General features: G+C 47.4%; 2 protein-coding genes across 6 annotated transcripts in view; one reads left to right on the plus strand and one right to left on the minus strand.

The window, feature by feature from the left end:
• The window catches only part of LOC109504398 (uncharacterized), a 140,405-nt gene extending 129,451 nt beyond the window's left edge, over positions 1-10,954 (plus strand). The window contains exon 6 of the mRNA XM_025306626.1: positions 10,853-10,954. Within this exon, the coding sequence (XP_025162411.1) occupies positions 10,853-10,887 (35 nt within the window). The 3' untranslated portion in view covers positions 10,888-10,954. The remainder of the gene's footprint in view (positions 1-10,852) is intronic.
• LOC105189112 (amyloid beta A4 precursor protein-binding family B member 1-interacting protein) overlaps positions 1-24,012 on the minus strand; it is a 141,978-nt gene that overhangs the window by 27,360 nt on the left and 90,606 nt on the right. For 4 of the 5 annotated variants that reach the window (XM_025306622.1, XM_025306625.1, XM_025306620.1 and 1 more), the window contains one exon: positions 3,337-3,436. In XM_025306622.1, the coding sequence (XP_025162407.1) occupies positions 3,337-3,436 (100 nt within the window). Of the gene's footprint in view, positions 1-3,336; positions 3,437-7,147; positions 7,753-24,012 lie in introns of those variants that run through there. The other variant, XM_025306623.1, reaches the window with a different exon arrangement.

Here is a 24,012-nt window from a genome sequence, read left to right on the forward strand (position 1 = left end):
TCCGCGGCCGATGCTACCGTAATCGTAATCATAGTCGCGCTTTACGAGCGCTTTATCGCGAGGGAGCGCGTTCGCGTTCAAGCGAGCGAGCGTGACTCCGCGTCGATTCACCGTGATTTAAGGGTGACTCACGCGGGAGAATATTGCCGGCGGACCTCTGTAGCACCAACGTTTAAACCCGGGCCCGCTGCTCCACCCGCCCGCAGGATGCACGTCCTGCAATACCGGTTTAACGACGGCGGGGTGGCGCGAAAGAATGTCCTCGAGCTTGCGAAAGCGCGCCGTCACGGGGGAAACTATAAAGAACACGGCGACGCTCTTGCTCGGGCATTATACGACACGTCTATCTCTATATAGGTTTTCTGTCCTGTGGAAGGCGTGATATCTTGTCGTTGCCTCTTCTCCGCGATTAGTCGATTGGTTACGTCGATCTTGACGAGAGAGTCGAGTGACTTACTTTGATGCTTATTGTTAGCGCGAACGGCTATCGTGGCGGAGGAATTAAATGACATAAAATAACTTGCAACGTGCTGAAATCACGATATAAAGTATAATGAATTGGATATAGGATTGGGAATAATAAATATATTATATGATGTATAATACGAAAAGAATCGTGTATGTGAGATCGATTAATATACCGCGAGAGACCAAATATTACAAGTGAAAAGTAAGGAACATATATTCACAGTAGGCTACTGCACTAATATTTATTTACATTAATATACATGTTTTTACAATAAGAAAATATTTTTGCACGTGAGGAGAGAAAAATATGCATTTTCTTAAAACCCTAGTTTTTCTCATCAAAAAGCAATTATTTATTTTATTCAGATAAAAGAGTCGAAATTATGTGGTAAATTGATAGATAATCAGATATATCCGGGGGGTAAGAAATACACAAGGAAATTAATTGATTTCCTCCGGGAGAAAATTACAGGATCTTCATCCTGTGGAATGCAGAGAAATACTTCCACACAGTATACACAAAGCAAGTCGATTGCAAATACTTTTCACGGAAAAGCGGGCACCTCACGCGATCGCGCTCACTAGCCGCGGTATTTACTTTATCTGAGGAATGTCTGAGAAGCGGACGAGCCGCAAAAATAGGCAAGACGATGTAAGTAGCCTCGTCGCCGCGCGGATTGAAGCGACGCCCGCCTGGCGTGCTATTTTAATGCGAGAGATGATCGATTAAGTATTCCGCGTGCGGCAAGGCCCGCGCGTGGCCGTAATTGAACGCACGTCTCTCGGTTTTTCACGCATCGTGAGACTCGAGACCGCGCACATCACGCGCTGCAAATACCATAACGAGCATTCCGACGAATCTCGGCACGTGGATTTGTTTCGCTCACGCAATTCTCGCGACGTGTCCGTTTCCACAAATTCGCAATCCTCTCTCTCTCTCTCTCTCTCTCTCTCTCTCTCTATTTCTTTACTTTCATCTATGACATTTTCCGCGCGCATTTCGTCCTGAAATAATCTCTCGACAAAATAATCTTTATTGATACGCAGAGCGATTTTGAAAGAGTCCAATTTTACATTGTTAATTATACATTCCTAATGTCATTCGGTTAAATGGAGATCGCTAGCTAGCTAGCTAGTCTCACCGTGAAATAGAGGAAGGGGAAAGAGAGAGAGAGAGAGAGAGAGAGAGAGAGAGAGAGAGAGAGAGAGAGAAAGAGAAAGAGAGAGAGAGAGAGAGAGAGACGCGAGTTAATTGAGTTTTACATAAATTTCGGATTTATAGAGATTAGCTGACCGAGAGAGGCCTTGAGCACCTCTGCAGTACTGCGACGTGTGAATTATTTAAGACCGTACGCGTGTCTCGCTTAGGGGCTCGCAGTTCCCAGATGAATCATTAGTCGGAGAGGCAAAAATGATAATCCCACCTCTGCGATAAATTCGCCGCTTTGTATATAACTCTCGATCTTTGTATCGCGCAAGAACAATATATCACCGTATCGATTGTCCGCCCTCGGGCACTGTACCGCGAGAGCAAGCCGAGAGCTCACAGCAGCTCCGAGAGAGGAACTGAGAGCTGACAGAGAAAGAGAGAGAGAGAGAGAGAGAGAGAGAGGGGGGGGGAGGGAAAGATCACTATACTCTCACACGCGCGATGTTACGAGAATCTTCCGGTGCGATCCAGCCAGCCGGTCCGCCCGTTCCTCTATTCCTCTTATAATCGCGTTTCGCGCAGTTATACTCGCAAGCGCACGCGTGGGCGAGGGTGAAGTATGAGAACGGAGACTGAGAGGGAGAATCGTGACCGTGCCAAGGCGTGTATAATAAGGGGGCAATATTCGCGGGATTACTCTCTAGCGTATCTTATGAGATATTTAGCGCTCGTAAATATTTATAATAAGTCTGAACGCGCGCGCGCGAAGCATAGTACTCGCGAAATATCAAGTACGGATTAAACAGAATATATTCGTGCGTTTTCCAAACAGACGGTCGACCAGAGACTCATTTATGGAAGCTGGGAACGTCTTAAAGGACTGGCGAAACAACATCTCGTACGAGCTTGCTCGTGCAGCCGGTGGCTTCGTAGCTTTACAACGCACGAGAAAGCCCGAGCCAATACGCTATCGACCGCGAGACGAAAGGCGCAAAGTCGGCCCGTCAGTGGTCGCCTAAACCGGAAATAAATGGCCGAAATAAATTCTAAGACAGGGATATATACGTTATCGCGTCTCGTTAGCCGACTCGCGATCGATCTTCGCCGCTGTGATTAATGTCTGCTCTTGCGGCAAATCCGCGTTGGATCCCGGAAAAGGCGCGTGAAACGCCTAAAAGAGCTCGCGCACTGCGAACCGGGAGACGACCGTTGCTTCTTCGCGAAACCGAAGGCGAGAGAGAAAGAGAGGGAGAGAGGGAGGAAAAAAGAGAACGATAAAATCGTCACGCAGTTATCCAGGACGACCTCCGTCATCATCCCGTGGTAGCTTTCGCTAGTGATCGACCGAGAGGGAACTACGTCCGTGTGGTCGAGCTCCCTCTATCTCATGTCGATTCGACGTAAAAATGCGGGGAAAATGGAGCGTGTAGGAAAAGGAAAAAAGAGCAGACGGGAAGTCGAAGAAAAGGCGAGTCGTCAGGCGAGTTGGAGCAGGTCGAGAGAGAGAGAGAGAGAGAGAGAGAGAGAGAGAGAGAGAGAGAGAGAGAGAGAGAGAGAGAGCCTCGACACACGTCCTTCAAAGCGACTTTTCGTTCCGTCCGATGGGAACGTATCTCGATTCGGCCGCGTGGAGATCGACGGCAGATCGGACGACTTTTCCGCATGAAAAGTAGGGTCGATAGACTCGAGTGAGCGAGCGACCGGGTGAACGAGCTTACCTTCGAGATTCGCCATGGAGAACCTGTAGCTGTCGATCCTCGGCGTGTTGATGTCCGAGTTAAAGGGCCTGAGGGTCGCCGAGCTCACATTGTCGAGACCCTACAACAGCAAGGACAACGATCGTGTTAACTTACATTGTCGTGTACGTTGTACGACGTAAGTAGATGTATCGGTGACAAAATGTAATTGTGGAAGTATTAACACACTATATATGGTATGTCACAGTATGAAATGTTTTTCGTGCATACTGATACATAAATATGTAACACGATACGTGTAATAATATATTTTTCCATACTAATAATAAGGGAGTGAAAATATTTTTTCTGTATAATAATTTAAATTTAAGTAGAAATTATAGATTAAATTTAGACTCAAACTTGAATCCATTTGTGCATTGTGAATACATTGTGATGTAATTGATTACATTTGACACTGTGTGTGTATATATCAGGTAACCGCCTATGGGTGGTTTCAATGAAGCGTTGCACGAAACATTCATGAATATCGAAAAACGTCGCTGGCACCGCGCGCACCGCGTGGCGGTAAAACGCGCAATTCGTATTCAAGCCGAATCCGAAACACGACCGCGGGTTAACCCCGCGGCGGCGTCTCTGCTCCTTGAGAATTCAAGTCGATCTCGTAATCCGCTCGCGATCCTTCTATGTTTCCACCCCCTGCCGCGGATGTGATTTGTACGAAGCCGCCGGATTCGTTCACCCAATTTCCGCCGAATAATTCCTGATAATGGCGACGCGAGGGGAGAAAATGGATTTTACGCGATGGTTGTACCTGGGATCACCGGATCGAATCCCGTGAACGTCTTCCTCGGAATTTTGTCTTCCCCTCGGTTATTCCGTATTATAAATCGAAGAATCCACTTTCTTCGGAATGTTATTCTCCATTTTACTGGTACTAGTTAAAATCATATTGTTTACATAGTAGAAATAATCGACGATAACGAAATAGTGTTGTCAAAGAAGAGTATGTGTCGACTTTGTGATAACTTGACTTAACTAACAGAAAAACAATGTTCTCTCTCTCTCTCTCTCTCTCTCTCTCTCTCTCTCTCTCTCCGTGCGATACACTCTTTAAAAGTAATCTAGATTACGTTGCGCGGCGATGAATCTAAAGCGATAATTATTTGTGTACGAACGTTGCACTTGTGATCCATTTTTCATGCACCTTGTGCGATAAACATCGACCGTTATAAATATACCGGCGGGATATATCCCGGTCTTTATTGTAGGTTATTAGAAGATTAATCGAGAAACGCGATGATGCTATCTACTACAGAATTATTCCCAGCCAATCGTGATAATTAATCTCGAGAAACCGACAGGCTTCTCCTTCCTACCCCCTTGTGTTCGTGGTATAAATTATTAATACGCTCGCGATAATATGCGCGTAACAAATTTTCCGAGAAATGATCATTCGACATTACCGACTTCACTATTCCAAGTATTTCTCGTAACGAAAATTTGTACCAGATATATACACACTCGGAGGAATCCGTAAATATACCGAATAAAGACTAGACATCAGACATTCCTTTCAACGGTAAAGTAAAATTACAACGTCACTCGTTGAAAGTGTTATCATCGGCAATAGCTTGCTTCTGGATATTACGATCTATTAGTCCCTGTTAAGATCGACTCTCACTAAAGCTCCGGAGAAACTTTATTTTAAACGGATACTTCCGCGAGATAAAAATAAGCAGCGCCTTTGTGTTACCGCTAAATCAACGTAACGAAGTTGATTAGCCGGCACTTTTCGCGCTATAAAATCACAACGACGACGAGGAGAGCAAAAAGGCAGGCAGGCTGGCTGGCTGACTGGCTGCTTCTCAGCTTCTAAGGATGACACGAGCGGATAACGCGCCTCTTATAATATCGCGCTTTTACACGGACTATCTGACCGGCATGCATCGATAACCCGGGAAAGAGGTGTGGGTTATGGTGAACGACCTGGTGGCCACTACTGGGTCACTGAAGTTTAATGTGCGAAGCAGGTAGTTCGATACAATGTAAATGGACCGCACACACGACCACCTTTGCGCAGCAAATGGAAAATTCTACCGTCAATTCAACGGAAGAAATTTATAAACAACGGCGAATACAACATGATCAAAACATGAGCGCGTACGCGTGTGCACATAGCGTTTCGCAACATTGCGAAATTAATAATATATGTATGTATACACATATATGTATTTATTTATTTATTTACTTATTCATTTATTTAGTCGCACGCGGGCAATCCCGAAAATTCATGTGTTTCGGCCGTCGCACAATATATTTCAGGCATTCGGTGTTTAATTATTTATTTATTTCAAAACGCCAACAAAAATTAACCACGCATTCGTGGAGGAAGGAAAGGGGAGGCAATATTAATTTTATCGCTAAAAAATATACGAGAGCACCAAAGGCATTGCATTTGACGTAATTCGCAAAATTTACAGAGGTACGCATGAATTCACGGCAATCGCACCAAAACATTTTTGTTCAACAACAGCGGAGAAGGAGGAGGAGGAGGAGGAGGAGGAAGAGGATTCAAAGTGGTGGCGAGTCGTTCATTACGATATTATCGACAATTTATCGTCGGACAAATCTCGCAAATTGGACAAAGCGCTACCGATAATGATGGAGATTGTCGTGACTCTGAAAAACTTTCGTACGCCTCTCCCCCGCGAAAGGCGGACACGCAAAATCCTCGTGCGACCGCTGAGAGCGCTGTGCCCTCCCCACTCGATTCTCGCCGGCCATGGAATTATTTGCATCGTCGATGACTTTGGCGTGGGTGTGGTGAACGACCCGCTAACCATCATTCGGCCGACCGGCGCAACAATTAGATTCGCGCGGGGATAAGGCCGACTCTTCCTGTAACGCGAAACCCGCGGACGTTACGCCCGTGTCTTGTTTCGCGCATATTTACGTGTATTACCGGCGCGCGCGTTTGCATTTACCCCGGGAATGCTCCAGGCTAAAAAGCACTCGGTAGTTTTTACCGCTATAACATTTTACGGTAACTTTATCCTCCGACACCCGCCTGCACTCTTAACCATCCGCTTGTCTCTCCCCCCCCCCTCTCTCTCTCTCTCTCTCTCTCTCTCCGATACATGGCTTTCTTCTCGAGTTTGGAGCTACACGTGTGTAACAGTAACGAGAAACAACCCTACTTAGAGAATAAGAGAGAGAGAGAGAGAGAGAGAGAGAGAGAGATTAATTTTCTTTACCGTACACTGTAAATTATGCCATCCCGCGAGATCCCGAAATACCCCCGTTTTCCTCAATCTCGCGCTTTCATCTCTCCCGCTGTTAAAATATTTTTCAAAAGCCTTGTGGATTTTAATGTATTACCGCGGCAATAAACAGAGAAGATTTTCTACCACGAGATATTACGGTGGTACGCTATAATTACCGCGGACGATGAATACCCTCGCGCGCCTCAACGAGCCGTGTAATTAAGCAGCTTTCCTCCCCAAAGTCCGAGAAACGAGCACACGTTCCACGAGGAGATTGAGACGTCTCCCGAGACGTCACGTCTCCGGAGATCGGGCTCGTTTTTTAAACGCGCGCGATTCTCGTCTCGTAACGATTCTCATTCGGCGAAAGAATCGGGAAAAGGGCAGCAACAAAGAGGAAGTTATCGCCCCGTCGGCTTTCCCGGTCCTTCGGCTTTCCCTTCGGCTCTTTGGCAGAACCTTCATCGCCGGGCTCGCGCGAGCGCGTGCGATTTGCATAATCAAATGTAAATTCTTCCGGGCGCGTCGCTCACGTGTTTCCGCGCGATACGTATAGGCTTACTCACGTCCTCCTGCGCCTTATGGCTCTTCCATCGGAATAGCCTGTCCATTTGGCAGGTGGAGGCGTGCGCGTGTACGTTTATTTCCCCCGGAGCTGCCCCCCGGAGAAGGAGGAGAGGAAGGAAGTCGGTTGATCACTCGGCGACTTCCATCTCGCGCGTTTTCGCCGATTGCGGCAGAAAACCGCGAACTTGGCACGTGGACGTGAACGGCTTCTTCGTTGACACTCCTTGACACGCTTCGATCGGCATCTTTGTCGGTTTGCGGACGGATCGAGGGATTCCTGATACGATCAATCCCTCCCGTTGGCACCTCGGGCTTTAGAACAGCTTTGTTGCAGCGAGAATTTTACGACAGCGCGTCGCCGAAACATTTAAACCTTGGAGCGGTTGAAAAGCACTAGGCTACTCTTCGGGAGAAAACCGATCGATCGATGAATCCGAGCGCGCGATCGCTGACGCTTCCTTGCGTCCTGCGTCCTGCGCGGCAAAGACGCGCGACTTTGCACGACCACCACACACTAGACGCGCGACGTTGCAGCGTCCCGTCTTTGCGAATCTGCTCGTGCAACGGACTTTTCCTTTCGTCACGTAAACACATGGAAACCTCCGGATCGCAGAAGCAATCTCTTCTGCGACTCTCCTGCGCGTCGATAAAGTGACAATCGGCGCCGAGGTGAGACACTGTCGGGTTTTTTAATCAGGTGACAAGAAATAGCGTGCGGATCACGGTGCGATTGCGCGTTTACGGTCGTCGCTATTGTTAGAGCACCGCGCTGCCGCAGGATCAAGCGCACACCGCGCGACGAGCGGGGAACGGACGGACGGACGGACGGACGGACGGACGGACGGACGGATGCGCGCGGCTAGAGAAGAGGCGCGGACGGACGCGCGGTATCTCGTGGCTGTCGTCGTGGTGCGAGCACTGGATGCTGATCCGCGAGAGATTCAACGTGGAGCCGGTCGGTTCCTCTCGCCCTCTCGCCCTCTCGAGTCCCTCCGCGTCAGAGAGGACGGCACAGGAGAGGACCTCTCGCCGCCTCTCTCTCGTCCTCTCGCTCGCTCGCCCGCTCGCCCGCTCGCTCGTTCGCCCGCTCGCGCGACTCCTGCCGCGCGCGGTGCGCTTGCGCGCTTATCGATTCCTCCAGTTCCCGCAGGAACACTGGACGCGGCGCCTCGCTCCCTCCTGCACACCGCGCATCCTGAACAGGACACTACCCTCGCGAGTGTCCTTGGCCGACGCGATCGTTTTCTTCCGGTGGATCAGGAGCCTTTTTATTCCCTAATCGACGTTCGCGGACACGACTTCGGATTCGGAGGACGGGAGAGTTCCCCCGAAAGGCTTCTCTTCAGAAACTTGACGGGGATTACTTCCGGTTTGCTGAACTTTTGTCGTTGGGGACGAAATGTGGAGCGAGATGTCAATGGGAGAGTATCTTCTGCTGTTGATGTAAAAATGACTGTGATCCTCGTTTGTGGACATTGGACATTCGTAACTTTGCTTGAGTTATTTTTTTCGTTAATAATTACACGTAATTTACACCTTTACACTTTGACCGTTCAGCTTGATTCGTCGGGATTTTATAACACGTCGTCGTCCGGTGTTTTACTCAGGCGCGTCGGCGAACGAACTGCAGGTCGCCTTGTTTGCAACCCCGATTGCGTGTGCCTACACACTCCCCCGAAGCAACGCGTAACAACAAGAAGGTAACCCCCGGACGCGAGCTCTGGGGTTACGGGACGGATGGCGACTCTATGCACGGTTACTCAGGTGTAGCGTTGCCAACCGCGCGATAATTGTACCGCGTATAATTAGCGTGCAGGCGCTATAATTGCGCGCGCGCGGCATATATTATAAAACTCTGATCCTCAGAGTGATCAGTTCTACACGATGGCGCACAGTACGCGCCGATCTCGTGTTGTAACATCGCGATTCGTATTGTTTATTTTTCATAGCGTGGGAGGAAAACTCACGCTGTTAAGTAGAATTATTGATACCAAATTTGCGTGGCTTCGAAATTTACATCACACTCTTTGTTGCCCGCAGGACAACAAATCTGAACAAATTTCCTTCGTGCACCATAGCCCACAGTCCGCAGTGCGTAATTCGTACTCTTCACTCACTCTCGGCGGCGAGACCAAACAAATGATTGCCGGTAAGCATAATTATTTTTTATAATTATTCCCTCTCGAGTTTGCTTCTAAACAGAGCGGCTATGCCGCTCAGGTGCTGTCGCATTGTAGAGTCCACTCATGCATGCGCGCACCTGCTGCACGTGTTCGATAAACGTCGTCTCGACGGGGGTTGAAGGGGGCGGGGGGGAGGGGGGAGAGAGAGAGAGAGAGAGAGAGAGAGAGAGGTGGAGGAACCCCTTCGTCTTGCCGATCGCCGACGTGCAATCCTATCCTTCCACCCCCGAAAAATACCGCTCGCGTCGCGAATGCACGGCGATACGGGCGAAACGTGCTCAGGCGCGCCGATGGATTAGTTGATATTCCGATTAAAATCAACGTGAAAATCGCAACGCGACATAAATCCACTAATCAAAGTTGTACAACTCCGTGTCAATTCCGTGAGACAACATTAAACTCGTCGAATTTCGCCGCTGTTGGAGTTCACCAAAGTTCACGGCGAAACGCTCGCGCGCGTTTTCACAAAGTGGCTGAGAACGCAGCGGCGCGTATTCTGGTCGAGAAATCCCAGAAACGTGGCGGACGATGCAAAGGGAAAGGGTAATTATAGACCCGTTGCCGAGGCCGCAAAGTTCCCTACGGGACTCTCGCGCTTCTCGTTTTGCGAGAGGACGACGAGAAAAACGAGTTCGATTCGAAACCGAGGCAGGCGCGCGCGCGCGCGCGCGCGAACACATATTTCCGTCTCGCGCCTTTAACGTTAAATGCGGCTGTCCGATTTGCCTGGCGCGTTAACGTCGCGATATTTCAAAAGGACGCGCGCGTTAAATGCTCCATGTTTATTTAACGACGAGATCGGACGCGCGATCTTATTATTCACGGACGGCATATAAAAACAGAAGGTGTGTATTATTCGGTAATGTAATATAACAACCTGCAACGCGATATTTACAGATTTAAAGCGGTACTTGTATTAAATCTTTTAATTACGCTGCGGATTATATAACATATATATTTTACATGTTATTTTATGTGACGAAGATACGTGCGACAAATGCAGATATTAAATTCTCAAACTCGATTTCTCGGTTTAATATCTAATTTCTAATTGTGTCGATATCGAGTCTCATGTAAATTGCATATTTTATTTAGAGCCATATGTAAATATACCCCGTAATTCGCAGCCCGACGTAAAGTCAGATGATGCGAAAATAAATTAAACCGCAACTCTTGACGATTAAATGCTTCTCAGTGGTGGAGCGTGTGCAATCGCTTTGGCGCGGCAAAACTCTTCGCGTGTGGTCAGGACGAGTGTCCTCGCGATCCTGAAGATCGTCTCGTCGAACCTCGTCCCATGACAGAGATATATTCGCGATGTCGAAGAGACATCAAGTCAGTCGGCTACAAGATATGTCGGAGAATAAATATGCGTCACGACGACACACTCACGCATTACCTTCACCTTCGTGTGTGCTTGCGTATCCGGTACGAGGATGCGTTCGCGTATATACGGTATGTCGAAATTACTGTGCTAGCTTTAAGAGCAATAAAAATAATTGAATCTGTTTTATGTTACAGGTACGAGAATCAATCAAAGCAAACACCTAGTCTAGCCCAGCAGAAAAAGGCATTTGATACAACACATGTCGTTCCTGAGATTTGAAAAAAGGCCTGAGAAGTTAATATTTTATTACATTTATATCGTATCATGTTACATTATATCGTATTATATAATAGTACATATCATATCATATTATATTTTATTATATTTTATTCTGCTATATTATAATTATATTATATTGTAATGAACATATATATTAAATATATTGAATAAAACCTTCTATAGTCTTTCTTTTTTTTACTTATTCCCTCCCTTTCTCTCCTATCTCTCTTTCTCTATACCTCTTATTTGTGTATGTGTGTGTGTGTGTGTGTGTGTGTATATATATCTGATTTCAGATAAATGTATATCTCATATCAAAATGTGAAAAATCAGAAAATGAAAAAAGAAAGATTCGTAAAAAACCAACGAAAACATTAAAATTGAGAAAATGAGCAACATTTGCGCTCAGTTTTTTTTAAATTTCCCGCTAAAAATTCGGGAGATACCTCTTCGGTTATTATATTCTCCTGATACAAAGATATGAAAATAAGAAAGCCAAGAAAATTGGAAATTTTCCAATTTTCGCGTTTTGATATCAGGAGAACATAATAATCGAAGAGGTATCCCGAATTTCTAGCAGGACATTTAAAAATTCCAGATTTCCCGATTTTGCATTTTCGTATCAGGAGAACATGATAACCGAAGAGGTATCCCGAGTTTCTAGCGGAAAATTTAAAAATTCCAGATTTCTCGATTTTACATTTTCGTATCAGGAGAACATGATAACCGAAGAGGTATCCCGAGTTTCTAGCGGAAAATTTAAAAATTCCAGATTTCTCGATTTTACATTTTCGTATCAGGAGAACATGATAAACGAAGAGGTATTCCGAGTTTCTGGCGGGAGATTTAAAAATCTGCAAACTTTCTTAGTTCTCAGTCCCGATTTTCCAATTTTGGTTAGCAGGAAAAAGTAACAAAGGACTTAAGGACGAAAGACTTAAATGGACTGGGAATATAATAGAAGCACAAATAAAAAGGAAACATGCTATTTTTCAAACCTTTTTATTCAGATTTTTTTTTTAATACAGTAAAAAAGAATGCGATACAATACATTATATCGAAAAATGTAATTAATATATGATATAATATGAAGCACGCAATATAATGCTATATAACATATAAACGAAGTATAACATAATTATATATTTGTCGCAGGCGGGGCACTTTTTTTTAATTACATAATTTTAAATAATTTTTCTGTATTCTTATACCGAGATCTCTTATACCGAGATCGGGATTAAAATCCGTCGAAGAATACATCTCGTGTACACCCTGTATACGCGCATGTACGCACACACATGTATCGATATTCGAGAGAACCGATCGCCAGTCCGCCTTTCCGCACAATGCACGATGCACTAGAGACATGCACGTGCACGCGCGATGTCATCGCACCTCCTCGAAGATAAGACGTTACACTCGGCGCTTTTCAGCGTGCGAAGCCCTCTCAGACGAGCGTGAAATCTCGACAGGCATCGCCAACAATACCCGCGTAATGTATAGCGATGCAATCCTCCGGGCAGCCGCCGGGAAATAAGCATTGAAAGAAATTCGAGGCCATCCGTAACACCACACAACGGGAAATGCTCGTTCTCCGTTGAGAGCTCGAGAGCGAATCTCTCCTTAATGATATCGAACACGACCAACTCGCGTAATAAATAATATAACACACATCGACGAGTCGAAAGAACACGGCCTAGACTTCCTTAAATTTAACAACAATCTTAAAATTAAAAAATCTACTCTAAATGTTACCGTCCTTTAATGTCGACTGTTGCACCGTCTTTATTAGGCGGTTATACCGTATCCTGCCAGTTGAACAACTGGCCTCTCGAATTGTACGAAGCAGTCGATCCTAATCACGACGATGTTGATCGACGACCCTAGTACTGTCGAGAATTCGCGGGAACTTTCGGCCAGGAAGCAACGCTCCTTTCAAGTCCGCCGCTTATCATCGTGTGATCCTTATGAGGGAACGAGGAACATCCTGCCGGATGGTGCGGCGAATTAGATCGGGCTAGTCCCTAAAATCGTCGCCCCGATGCTACGTACGATGCTTGATCGTAGGCTCACTTCCTTCGGTTATTACGTGGGTACCAGCAGAGATTCCGACTAGTCCCAATCAAAATAATTCGTTAACATCCGCGCGTTCGTTGCGCGGTCGCCTCGTTTGTCCACCCGCGAGCGCTGCGCAACGCGCTGCCAAAGAGAGCCCTTATATCATATATATGTATATATATATATATATATATATATATAACATAATTATTATATAAATTTACATGACAAATCAACTTTAATTTTTAATCAAACTCAAACTAATTAGACTTCCTTCACTTATTATAATTTCACATTACATGCTTAAGATTTAAAATTTTGTTTTGTATACAGCTCCTTTGCTTTTCGTTTTATACACAACTTATTAATCTTTAATTAAATTCCCGATTAAATTTCATATTACACATATTTATAATTCTGTTTTATATGTAGTCAAATTACTGCACATTTTTTCTTTTTTACCGCTACTTATTCTTCTCCGCGATCACACTCAACGACGTCCATCGTATCGCTGTCGCGATGCTTCTTCTCTCGAGCGACTGCTCCCAAGCTCCCAACTCTCCATCGTTCCTTCGCTCCTACATCGAGTGGAGTGTGGCAACCGTCAAGCGGTTGATGAATTAGATTGGAGATCTTCAGTTGTGGTCCAGCCGAGGTAAAAGTGCTGCCCTAATATTCATCGCGCCGGCGCGGGCGCGGTCGTCTTCCGCCGCTGCCGCTGCCGCTGGCCGCTGGCCGCGACGCGAGGGTGCCCGCAGTATCATCAATCGTCACACAGCACCCCGCCGTCGCGCCACCCGGTGTATCAATAGCGCAAGGGCGGGTTCGGGCCGGATCATATTTTACAAAAGCGCTCGACAGATAGTAGCGATGCCGGCTGTCGCTTGTAATGACTTAATGCTTTCAGTCCAATGCGAAATTACGCTGATCTATCGTCGCTCGGCGCGGCGATTAAAACACGTTTCAACGAGCATATTCGCTCGTTCAGTTTATTAAACAACGTATCAGCACGTCGCGTGCGCGATCCAGGCTGCCGATTCGCGACGAAAAACACGTCACGATTGATTGCCGCCCAGTGTAATCCCAGAGTTCGCGCGAGCGTCTGTGCCCGCGCGATAACCTGAGCATCGATTAATTTGTTAACTGTGAGCGAATGTGTGAGTAAGGGGACACGTGTGCACGCTTGGGTTATCTCGAGGTTATCAAAGTTGAAGCCTGATGGGAGGTTTAAGGAAAAAGATCGATCGCTGTGACGAACCTCATCTACCAGACTGATAACGTACATTGCAACTCGAGGAATAATAAATATGTTTATCGACAGACGTCCGTTATCGATAAGAAATGGAGTGTATCGTGGTCGATATCACGGTCGATATCACAGCTTTCACAGAGACGATCCGTCACAAGAAAGATCTAACGGATCTAAAATCGTAAGCTCATTTAGATTGGAAAAAATCTTTTACAATTACCTTTATAAATTTTATACGAAAATGCCTCCGAATGGGTAAACTGCTCTCGACCGATGGCAAACTTATGCAAATTTCTCAATTTTATGCAACATTAATATTACTCAACATTCCGAAATGAAGGAGTTTGCGAAGAATAAAGTTTGACTTTCAAGAAGCTTATATCCCCGTCTCGCGATGTTAATTAACTCGAGCGCGCCTATAAAATCCTGCGGGGAACCCTCTAAACACTTCCTATTAAGCCTCCAACAGTGTTTTACTACAAACAGCCGTTTACAACTCGGCATAAAGACCACCGTGAGCATTCCGACGATGTGTACGCGCCGCGCGCAGATCGTAATCGTTGTTGGCGAGAAAATACCTCGCGTGTGACGCGCGATGAATGCTCCCCGCGCACACATTTCGCGCGAGCGGCGTGTGTATCGCATCGCGTTAAGAAACGACTCGCTGTCGACCGCGATCGAGCCGAGAGCTCGATCAACCCCGTGATAACGCGCCGCGCGCCGATTCCTGCCTTATCTCAGCGGCACCGCGACCACGCCGCGATCCGCCGCGTGTCGGTCATCCCCGTCCACAGTTTGCTCACGCGTCTCTGCTGATGAATCGATGTTTGAGCAACCACGGGATGTACGCCTCCGCGATCTCCGCTAAGCGATTCCCTCCCCCCTCGCGCTCATCGCGATCGCGATCGCGAAATCAGTCTGCGAGGTTGAGATCGTGAGGGTCCTGCTGCGATGCTCGACGTCGCGAGAAGAAAAATTCGGAGGAAGCCGAGGAGAAAAAAATCCAAGCGAGGCCGAGTGCTCGCTTGGTCTCGCGGGGAGAGCAAAAGCGCACGCTCTCCGCCGCGCGCCGTGGCGATTTTGCGTATCGCTTCGCCGCGCTTGAAGCGCGTGTACGCATCGCAATTTCCGCGCCGCTGTCGAAGCCAATTAATTTGAGGGGCGCCGCGCAGTTAATTAATTAGTCGCATCAGCTACACGAGACGAGAAATTCCTAACTCGAATTCCTTCTCGGGTTCGACTTATTGGATCGCGTAATTTCCGGAATCGGCGAGCGCGCGGTATATCGCCATCATCCGCGCAAAGATCGTCGACCTCCTGCCGCCACGACGTCGCGCGCTGCGCCTCGATACGGCAAAATTTAATTTCGACGCAGCGAAGCGCGCGCGCACACACACACACACACACACACACACACACACATACGCACGTACGTACGTATAGTTTTACTTTCGGCCGGCTGTGCCGAATCTTGGCGCCGATAAAGTGCGCCTTAATAATGCTAATGGACACGCGAATCCACCCGCATCGGACAGAGCGTAAAAAGAAAAAAAGAAGGAAGGAATGACGGGAGGGAGGAGGAGGAGGAGGAGGAGGAGGAGGAGGAGGACCCTGCGAAAAATCGAAGGAGGATGCTACGCCTCGTTATTAAAAGAGATCACGCATCACGTCGACGGCTTCGCCGACAGATTTTTCCCTCCACTCTGGCCCGCTCGAGTATTCGCGGCGAAGATAAATGCGCTTGCTGATCGCGTTGCTCACCACAGCGCATCCGCTTTCCATGATTATGCGCCGTACCGCCGCATCGGCTATCAATCTGATTCAGCTTGTTTACCCGACTATTTGGATCGTTAAGCCAATCTATTCTCGCGGATGCGAGAGCTTGACGCGGACGAGAGAATGGCGTCAAAACGTCGCTATAAATCACAGAGGAATCCTCTCTCCTAAAAATTACTCCTCTCCTTCTCTCAAAATCAGAGACCATCCATTATCTCCGATACGGCGCAATTTTCACAACACTTGAAACGCGCTCGTAAGAACGTTCAATCGACAATTGTTTTCCGATCTCCACGATATCTTTCCGTCTGATTCTTTTAAAACGCAAGACGCATCGAGCGATATAATATTCTTCCGAGAACATCACGGCAGATAATTCGCGATTAGTAGTACACGCGCGAGCGCGGACGTTCCCGACGCGTTAATCGATCGCGATAAAAAGTCGACGGGAAGTTGTCTCGTTATAGAACGGCGTGATAAAGGGCCCGGTTGTCCCCTGAACCGCGACAAACGCGTCCCTTTGCTACAATTAGCGAACCGAGCGTTAAGATTGGCTTCGTTCGTTCGTTCGTTCGTTCGTTCGTTCGTTCGTTCGTTCGTTCGACTACGACGGCGACGGCGAGCGCAACGTCGTTGTCACATTTATCGGAGAGTCCTCGAGCACTCGTTCGTGTGCACAAGTCGTCGACACAACGCTGGAAAAAGTACGCGCACACAGGTCGCGTGTAGCGCGATCTAACGAGTCGCGCTGCTGTTCGTTCGTATGGTGCGCCTCTCCCTCTCTCTCTCCCTCTCTCTCTCCCTCCCTCTCTCTCTCCCTCCCTCTCTCTCTCTCTCTCTCTCTCTCTCTTCCGCCGATCCACCCGTAAAAAAGAAGAAAATACTGTCGGCAGATAGAAGCGCCGTTATGTGATAGCAATGGCCGGCGGCGGCGGCGGCGGCGGCGGCTTCGACGTAACAATGGGCGAACAGGATGCCGGTTATCTACGTGGCGCATAGTCCACCGTGATAAAAATGCCTGCGAGCCATCGCCGTGTCGTGTCTAGGCTCTCCTCTACGCGTCGAGCGAAGGAGCGCTTTGATATAATCTCGGTATTAATATATACATACATATATATCCATGATAAAGGATAACATTAACAAAAAATGGGGGGGAGTAGAAGAAAGTGGTACTTTAGGTAGAGAGTGAAAAGGATAACGAGAGAGAGAGAGAGAGAGAGAGAGAGAGAGAGAGAGGGAGAGAGAGAAGGGGGAAGGAGGAGAAAAAAGGAGAGGTACTCTAGATGTATTAAATTACTAATGAGAAAAGTATAGAACTCTCGAAGGTGCGATAGCGAGATACGTCAGAATGGAAGAGTAAGAAACTCGGGCGCTCGTTTAGATAAGAATATAGCAACGAGTTTTATCGATACAAATGATTTGTATGTATATCGAGTACACAATTGCGCGATATGATATAAATAAGAGAAACAGCAAAAGTGTGTGTGTGTTTGTACGCGAGACGAGGAGATTAGTTCCTCGTAGAAAGTGCGTGTGAGATTAGCAAGCTTGGACACGCGATAATTGACACGCTGTTTTGCAAAAAGATACATTTAATAGGTGTTATTAACAGTACGGAGTTGCGCGTTTAAGATTCATTAATGAAATGATATGAAAAGCCACGAAAAACTCGCAGTTAATTCAATACGAACAGAATATTTGTGCAAAACGATGCGCAGTTTCGATTCTATCCAGAGTCACGTTTGCTTAATCAGCAATGCATAACGCTATTAAATTCTTTTCGCGATATTAATATTAATACGGCTGTTTATCAGGATGCAATAGGCGGGATTTGCTCACGAATAATTTATGTATTGTGCTCGGGGCAGATATGAATCAGGAATGTTAAATCGCATGTTCGTATCGACGCTTCTTCCTACTTCTCGCGATACGCAACTCGACCGAGAACGAAACACGAATTTTCGCCACCGAAGCACATACATCTTCATTATTATCGCGTAAATCTCCGCTATGTGCGGTACAAGAGAAGAAAATATAATATCGGAAAGTAAGGGTGAAGAAAAAAACGTTTCGTTTAATGCCGTTACGGTGTTGGCGCTAAAAATGGGCTTGATTTACAGGACGGGCGGCTTAATTAGTAGTGACCCACTAATTGAGCAAACGCACCCGGGGCGAGTCCAAAGTTTTGCGATTCGCAATAAGGGATACCCCCGTTATGAGGGGTACCCCCGTAGCTACGGGGGATATTGCTGGAAATTAAACGCTCGCTCACTCAGCCTCCACGCGCGCGCGCGCACGCGCACGTGGGTGTAGCACTCGTGGGTACGCGCGCATTCACGTAAACGGACCCCCCCCTTTCACCCTTGTTGCGTTGGGAAACGGGACCGTAATCGCATCTCCTCGCGCTCAGGCGCAACAAAGCTCCCATTACCGCGCTGTAATTAAAGTCGTTAATTATTTTATAAACTACGCCAAACTGATTAGCAGGAAGGCCTCCTCGTCCTCGTTCCTGTCGTGGTTACTCCACGACGTGTTTAGGATTAACGACGTATATAAACGCGAAGACGCGCTCAGAGTCGAATCGATACGCTCACTTTCCCTTCGCCATTGATGCTTTTTCTTGGAGGAACGACCTCGCGCGCTCGTCAATGAATCGTTATTCCAATTTAACGCGCGCGCCATTTTACGCAGTATGTACGCACCGATGCGAATCTATCTGGTGTTCGATACGAAAGAGAAAACAGGGGAGGTTTCGTTTCGTTCGAGAGTTGCAGAGTTTGAAACTAGTAGTATTCGAAGAATTCATCAAAGAGAGATCAACACTTGTCACTTTCCGAGGTGTTTGAAAATGGTCGACAGAGTTGGAAAGTACGTCGCGCGTCTCGGAGGAGCGTTCTACAGCGTTCTAATTTTTTCATCATGATGTTTCACCGTTCTCTGGAGATGTCCTCAAAGTGGCGGACTTCGAAAGTTGAGCCTTGCTTTTTAGAATTCGTTTGTTCCCATCCGGAGGATAGGACTCCATTTTCGATCGTGAACACAATGTCTTGTACTTTTCTCTCTCCTTTTTCCAGCTCGAGCTCGATCGTCAGCTGAAATCTGCATTCGATCTTGCGTCCGACTGCATTGTACTATTGTTTCCACGAAAGGTCAACAGACACAGACCCGAGAGTGACGCTAATAGGCTCTCGCGCAATTTCTCGCGACTCGCGCGCGCGCGCGCGAGCGCGCGGCCAGTGCCTTCGACAATTGAACGATATTGGATCGGCGCGAGAGCGCGGAATTGACTCGTTTCACGGAAGTGGGTATTTCTCTTGCACCGGGCTCGCGCACAGATGCTCCAATTCGCTCGTAATTGAGCGTCGGCCAGCGAATCGTCTTTCCCTTCGTACGATGTCTTCCGGCTGCTGGACACAGCGCTTTCGATGAACGCACGTCGACTCGTTTTCGTATTCTCAAAGTGTCATCGACACCGTCCGTTTCAGATAACACGCTGTAGAAAAATAATAATTCAAGATAACGACATCAAAGAGGATCATATCGGTCCCAGGTCGGCAAGGTCGGCGACGCAAGGTTGCTATACACAGTCTGTCCCAGATCCAATGATCCACTGGTCTAAAAACAAATACAAAGCGTTTATTATTTTGATTTTTTATTCTTGTTTATTCAAAATAGTCTCCTTCTGAGTCAATAGAGCGCTGGAAACGTTCAAGAAATTTTTCGAAATATTTTTTATACTCATCGGCTGGAATGGCCTTTAGTATGGCGGTCGAAGTCTTTTGGATGACCGGGATGGTATCGAAACGATTTCCTTTCATCGGCAATTTCAGTTTGGGAAATAGCCAGAAGTCGCACGGAGCCAAATCAGGTGAATACGGTGGATGATCGATGACAATGAATGCCTTTTTTGCTCAAGAATTCACGTACCATGACTTGGCTTTGTGCGATGGTGCATTATCGTGCGACCTTCCGTTTGCCCAAATCTTCGGTCAAAATTCGATAGACTGTGCTCTTCGGTATCCCAGTTTCCTCTTCGATGAGTCTCGCAGGCACACAGCGCGGTCGCTTCGAAGAATTTCTTTGACTTTCTCGATGTTTTCTTCATTGCGAGTGGTTTTTGGCGGCGGTGGTGCTCGGTCATCGTCCGCAAGGTCCTCACGACCGTCACGGAATCGGCCGAACCAACGGAAAACCTGTGCACGGGACATGCATTCATCCCCGTACACATTTTTTAGCATTTCGTACGTTTCTGCACCACTTTTACCCCAACACTCTTAAAACATGTTCCATGTTGGTTTTTCGACCGACGTACACAATCTGACTTTACATAAAATGTCAAACCACAGTGAAATATCGACCGAATTCGCTCAAATCTTGAGGTTAAGTAGATGAAGGGTAGAACATTCACCTACCATCATTCACTCATAGATGTCGCTGCGCTAAGAACTTTGACGGAACCAGTCTCGTCGTATCTGGGACAGACTGTGTATATGTGTATAGATGGCAATCAAGATGTCACGTTTTGAAAAGCAGCGCCGCATAAACCAACAACTTTCTACATATTGACATTAGGATATTTCGACATCAGGCGCCTGCGATTGCGCGCGGAATTGATTCTATCGATTCTAAGGTGGGGTGACCTTGAGCATCGAAAGAAACACCGAGAGAAAAATGTTTTACTCTCGGTGTCGAATCGGCATCATCACTCGATGCCAAATATGCCAGAGAAGGAGCATTGCGCAGGAGTCACGACGCCACGATTGTTATATCTTAATCTTTCCGATCGATCGCGTGCTCGAAATCTCGAGCGTCACGAGAACGCCGTCGCTCGCGGCTTGCGCCTGATTACGCTGACGTGGACAATTTTCAAAATGATACTTCACGACAGAAATAATAATCTCCGGACGAAATAAATCGGCGCATAGTCGCCCCCGCGACTCCCCTCCACGCGTCGCCACGATACAACGCCGGCTTACCGTCCTCCTCCCTCGCTGCAGCTGCAGTTGCAACGTACTTCCGTTCGTCAGACACGTCCCGTCGCATTTCCACGCATCCCAATCGTGAGTCCGCGTAGCCCGTCGTCGTCGGTTTAAATATAGCCGCCGGCTCCTCCTTCGCAGCGTCGCCTCGTGCAGGATATCAAGCTCCTCGTCACGATGCGACAGGAGGCGGTGCGCGCACGATATCGACGAGGAGCTTACGGCTCCGATGAAAACACGCTCAAGATACGCTTTTTCGTGAAAACGTGAAAATCTTCCACAAGTCTTGTCAGACCGTGTCTTTCGACACGGTACAATAAAAATGTATAAGTCGGTCGTGATGCATCGCGCGATGCGAAATTTTGCAACGATCAATGTCATATCGTCGAATCGTCGTTGTTATCCAATAAAATAAAGGTGATTTTCCGTAAACGCAAATGTGTTATTTTCTCGAATTTTCGCGAATGTATTATGATTATGTCTCGAGTGTGTTCTGTCGAAAATGGGAAATGGGGAAAACGATTCGAATACGCATCGTGAAAAGCGCGACGCGCTGCGGCTTCTTCTCCGGCTCGATGCGCCGCCGCGCATTTACGTTGACGTAATACTGCACCGACAAAAATTACGAGTTTTACGGGCTTCTCGATCGAAGAGAGGCGCATCCCGCGGAGAGAGGAAGATCAAAGTCGCCGGCTATAAATAGATCGGAGAACGAGAGAGACCGAGGAGAGCGTCGGCTTCTATTCTGGGACGACCATAGGTTGGTCACCTCGTGCCACCCACCGGCCCTGACCGTCAAAGAAAATGCATTCGTCGTTGTCGTCGTCGTCGCGCGCGCGCGCGCGCTTTCTTCTTCCTCGCGCTTTCGCGCGAGAAAGAGAGAAATCGATTTTCACGAAACTAGTGAACAACGAGATACTTATTCTCGCAATCTCTGTGACTAATTTCCGCGTGTACGCGGAATAATGACAACGAGACAAGTGAAACAAAGGAATGATCCGGCCGCCGGTGATTCCAGGTTACCCTAGATAGACAGGCCATTGGACAATTGTCTGTTTAGCTAAACGAGACCGTCCACTTTGCACGGTGCACACGCGGAAAATTCCCGGCGGAAAATTCAGCGGCGAAAATAAATCGCGAAATCGCGGCAGCAATTAATGCACGCGCGAACGCGGTATGTCGTCGGTCGGCTTTGTAATAAAATTGACGGAAGCTATATTCTTCTCCGATAGAAACGTAATCGACGATCCTGTGAGCACGAAAAGACTCGTTGTACTCGGACGTTGTGGTTCCGGATACGGACGCCGGTCTTCCAAGTGTCCCGTTCTATTCTGATCCACGCACTCCGTCTCTATTCTTTTCCATTCTAATATGCCGCGGTCTACGTGGAAATAAAGCGACCACGGTCGCGCGGATGCAACGAGGGTGACAGAGCGCGCACCGGCGGCGAACGAGCGCGGATAAATCTTGGCACGAGTCCGCGTAAATGTCCGCGCGCGCGCGCGTGCGACGATGCGGCGGCAGTGTCTGCTGGACGTTCAATGGTGGATTCCGCGCTTGAATCATCCCCGGACCGAGAATACCGTCTTCTCGCGATGATGCACCGGCGGCCGTCGCAGAATGTGCGCCTCTCTTTCTTTCTCTCTTTCTCTGGGGGAGGGGGCAACGACTACGTACGGTACGTAAATAGAACGCCGGCGCTACGCGCGTGCGTGCGCGCGCGCGCGCGCGAGTAATAGGCCCTGTGTTAAATAATAGAAATAAATGACAGAGAGCGCGGAGGAAAGGCAAACGACGGAATGGAAATAAATGATCCATCGGTAGATTCTCATTACCTCGCTCTTCACGAGCGAGAAGTCACGGCGAGAGGATCTCGAGTCTGTTTCTCTTTAGATTTCATTTCTGACTGGTTTTCACGCGCGACTTGAGAAAGAAAGGGAGAAGGAAGGGGAGGGGGAGAGAGAGAGAGAGAGAGAGAGAGAGAGAGAGAGAGAAGCAGGGAGATAGAGATAGAATCCGTCTGACTCTGACGGCCGGAAATTACATTTTTTTCACACGCCAGACCCGTCACTTTTTCGAAATACTCGGCTGCCGGTTATCGTGGATGGGGGAAATGCCACAAGGAGAGTTTGTTTCCTTTAGGGAAGTTTGCGACTTTTAACATCGCGCGGTTCATCCTTCGTTGGCCGGACAAATAAATAGACGGACCTTTGAGCCTTGTCGCGCGAGTTTCGCCGAGACCGCAACTTCAATTAGCCTTCTGGAAACTTGGTGGCGTCGCGCGACGTTAAAGGATATTCGAGTCTCGCCGCGGTTTCCTCCTATCCGGGATAAGCTGCTACATTCGGGGGTTGTTAACGAAAAAAGATATTCTCGCGTCCCGGAAAGAAAAAAAAACATTACAACCATCAAAGGAGTCTGAATGATTCCTTGCGAAAATTATTCAAACTTATGACGATTTGGCATTTTATACTTTCAATCGACGTTGGATAAAACCACAAGAAGTAAATAAAATTTTCCCCTAACATTATTTGTATCTTTTCAAGCACCAGTCATTTTGACTTTTATTTTCGATAAAAATAGGCTTGAGAATCGTAGGAGAATTCTAGTGATTTACAGGAAAATTGATCAGCACATTTTTCTTAGTTCAGTGATGTACGGCGAACGATAAAATATATATATTCGAATATATTCGATGCCACGCGCGTAAGGTTATTCTTCCTCCACTCCCGTCTATTTTTCATTTTTTAAAGTTGCGCTTCAGCTTGTAGCTCAAAGTTACCGGGAGACGTAGTTTCCGAAATAAATGATTCCGATGTCGGCTTCTCAGGACAGGCCCCGAATCCACCGCCCAAGGAGAGAGAAACGAGGCGCGGCGAGCCACGAGAATCGTCCGTGAGAGGAAGAGGGAGAGAGAGAGAGAGAGAGAGAGAGAGAGAGAGAGAGAGAGAGAGAGAGAGAGAGAGAGAGTGTGTCGTAAAGTCCCTCGAAAGAGTCGGCTCTTGTCTCTCTC

This window comes from Harpegnathos saltator, unplaced genomic scaffold (genome assembly GCF_003227715.2).
Source record: "Harpegnathos saltator strain DR-91 unplaced genomic scaffold, Hsal_v8.6 scaffold791, whole genome shotgun sequence".
Taxonomy (NCBI): domain Eukaryota; kingdom Metazoa; phylum Arthropoda; class Insecta; order Hymenoptera; family Formicidae; genus Harpegnathos; species Harpegnathos saltator.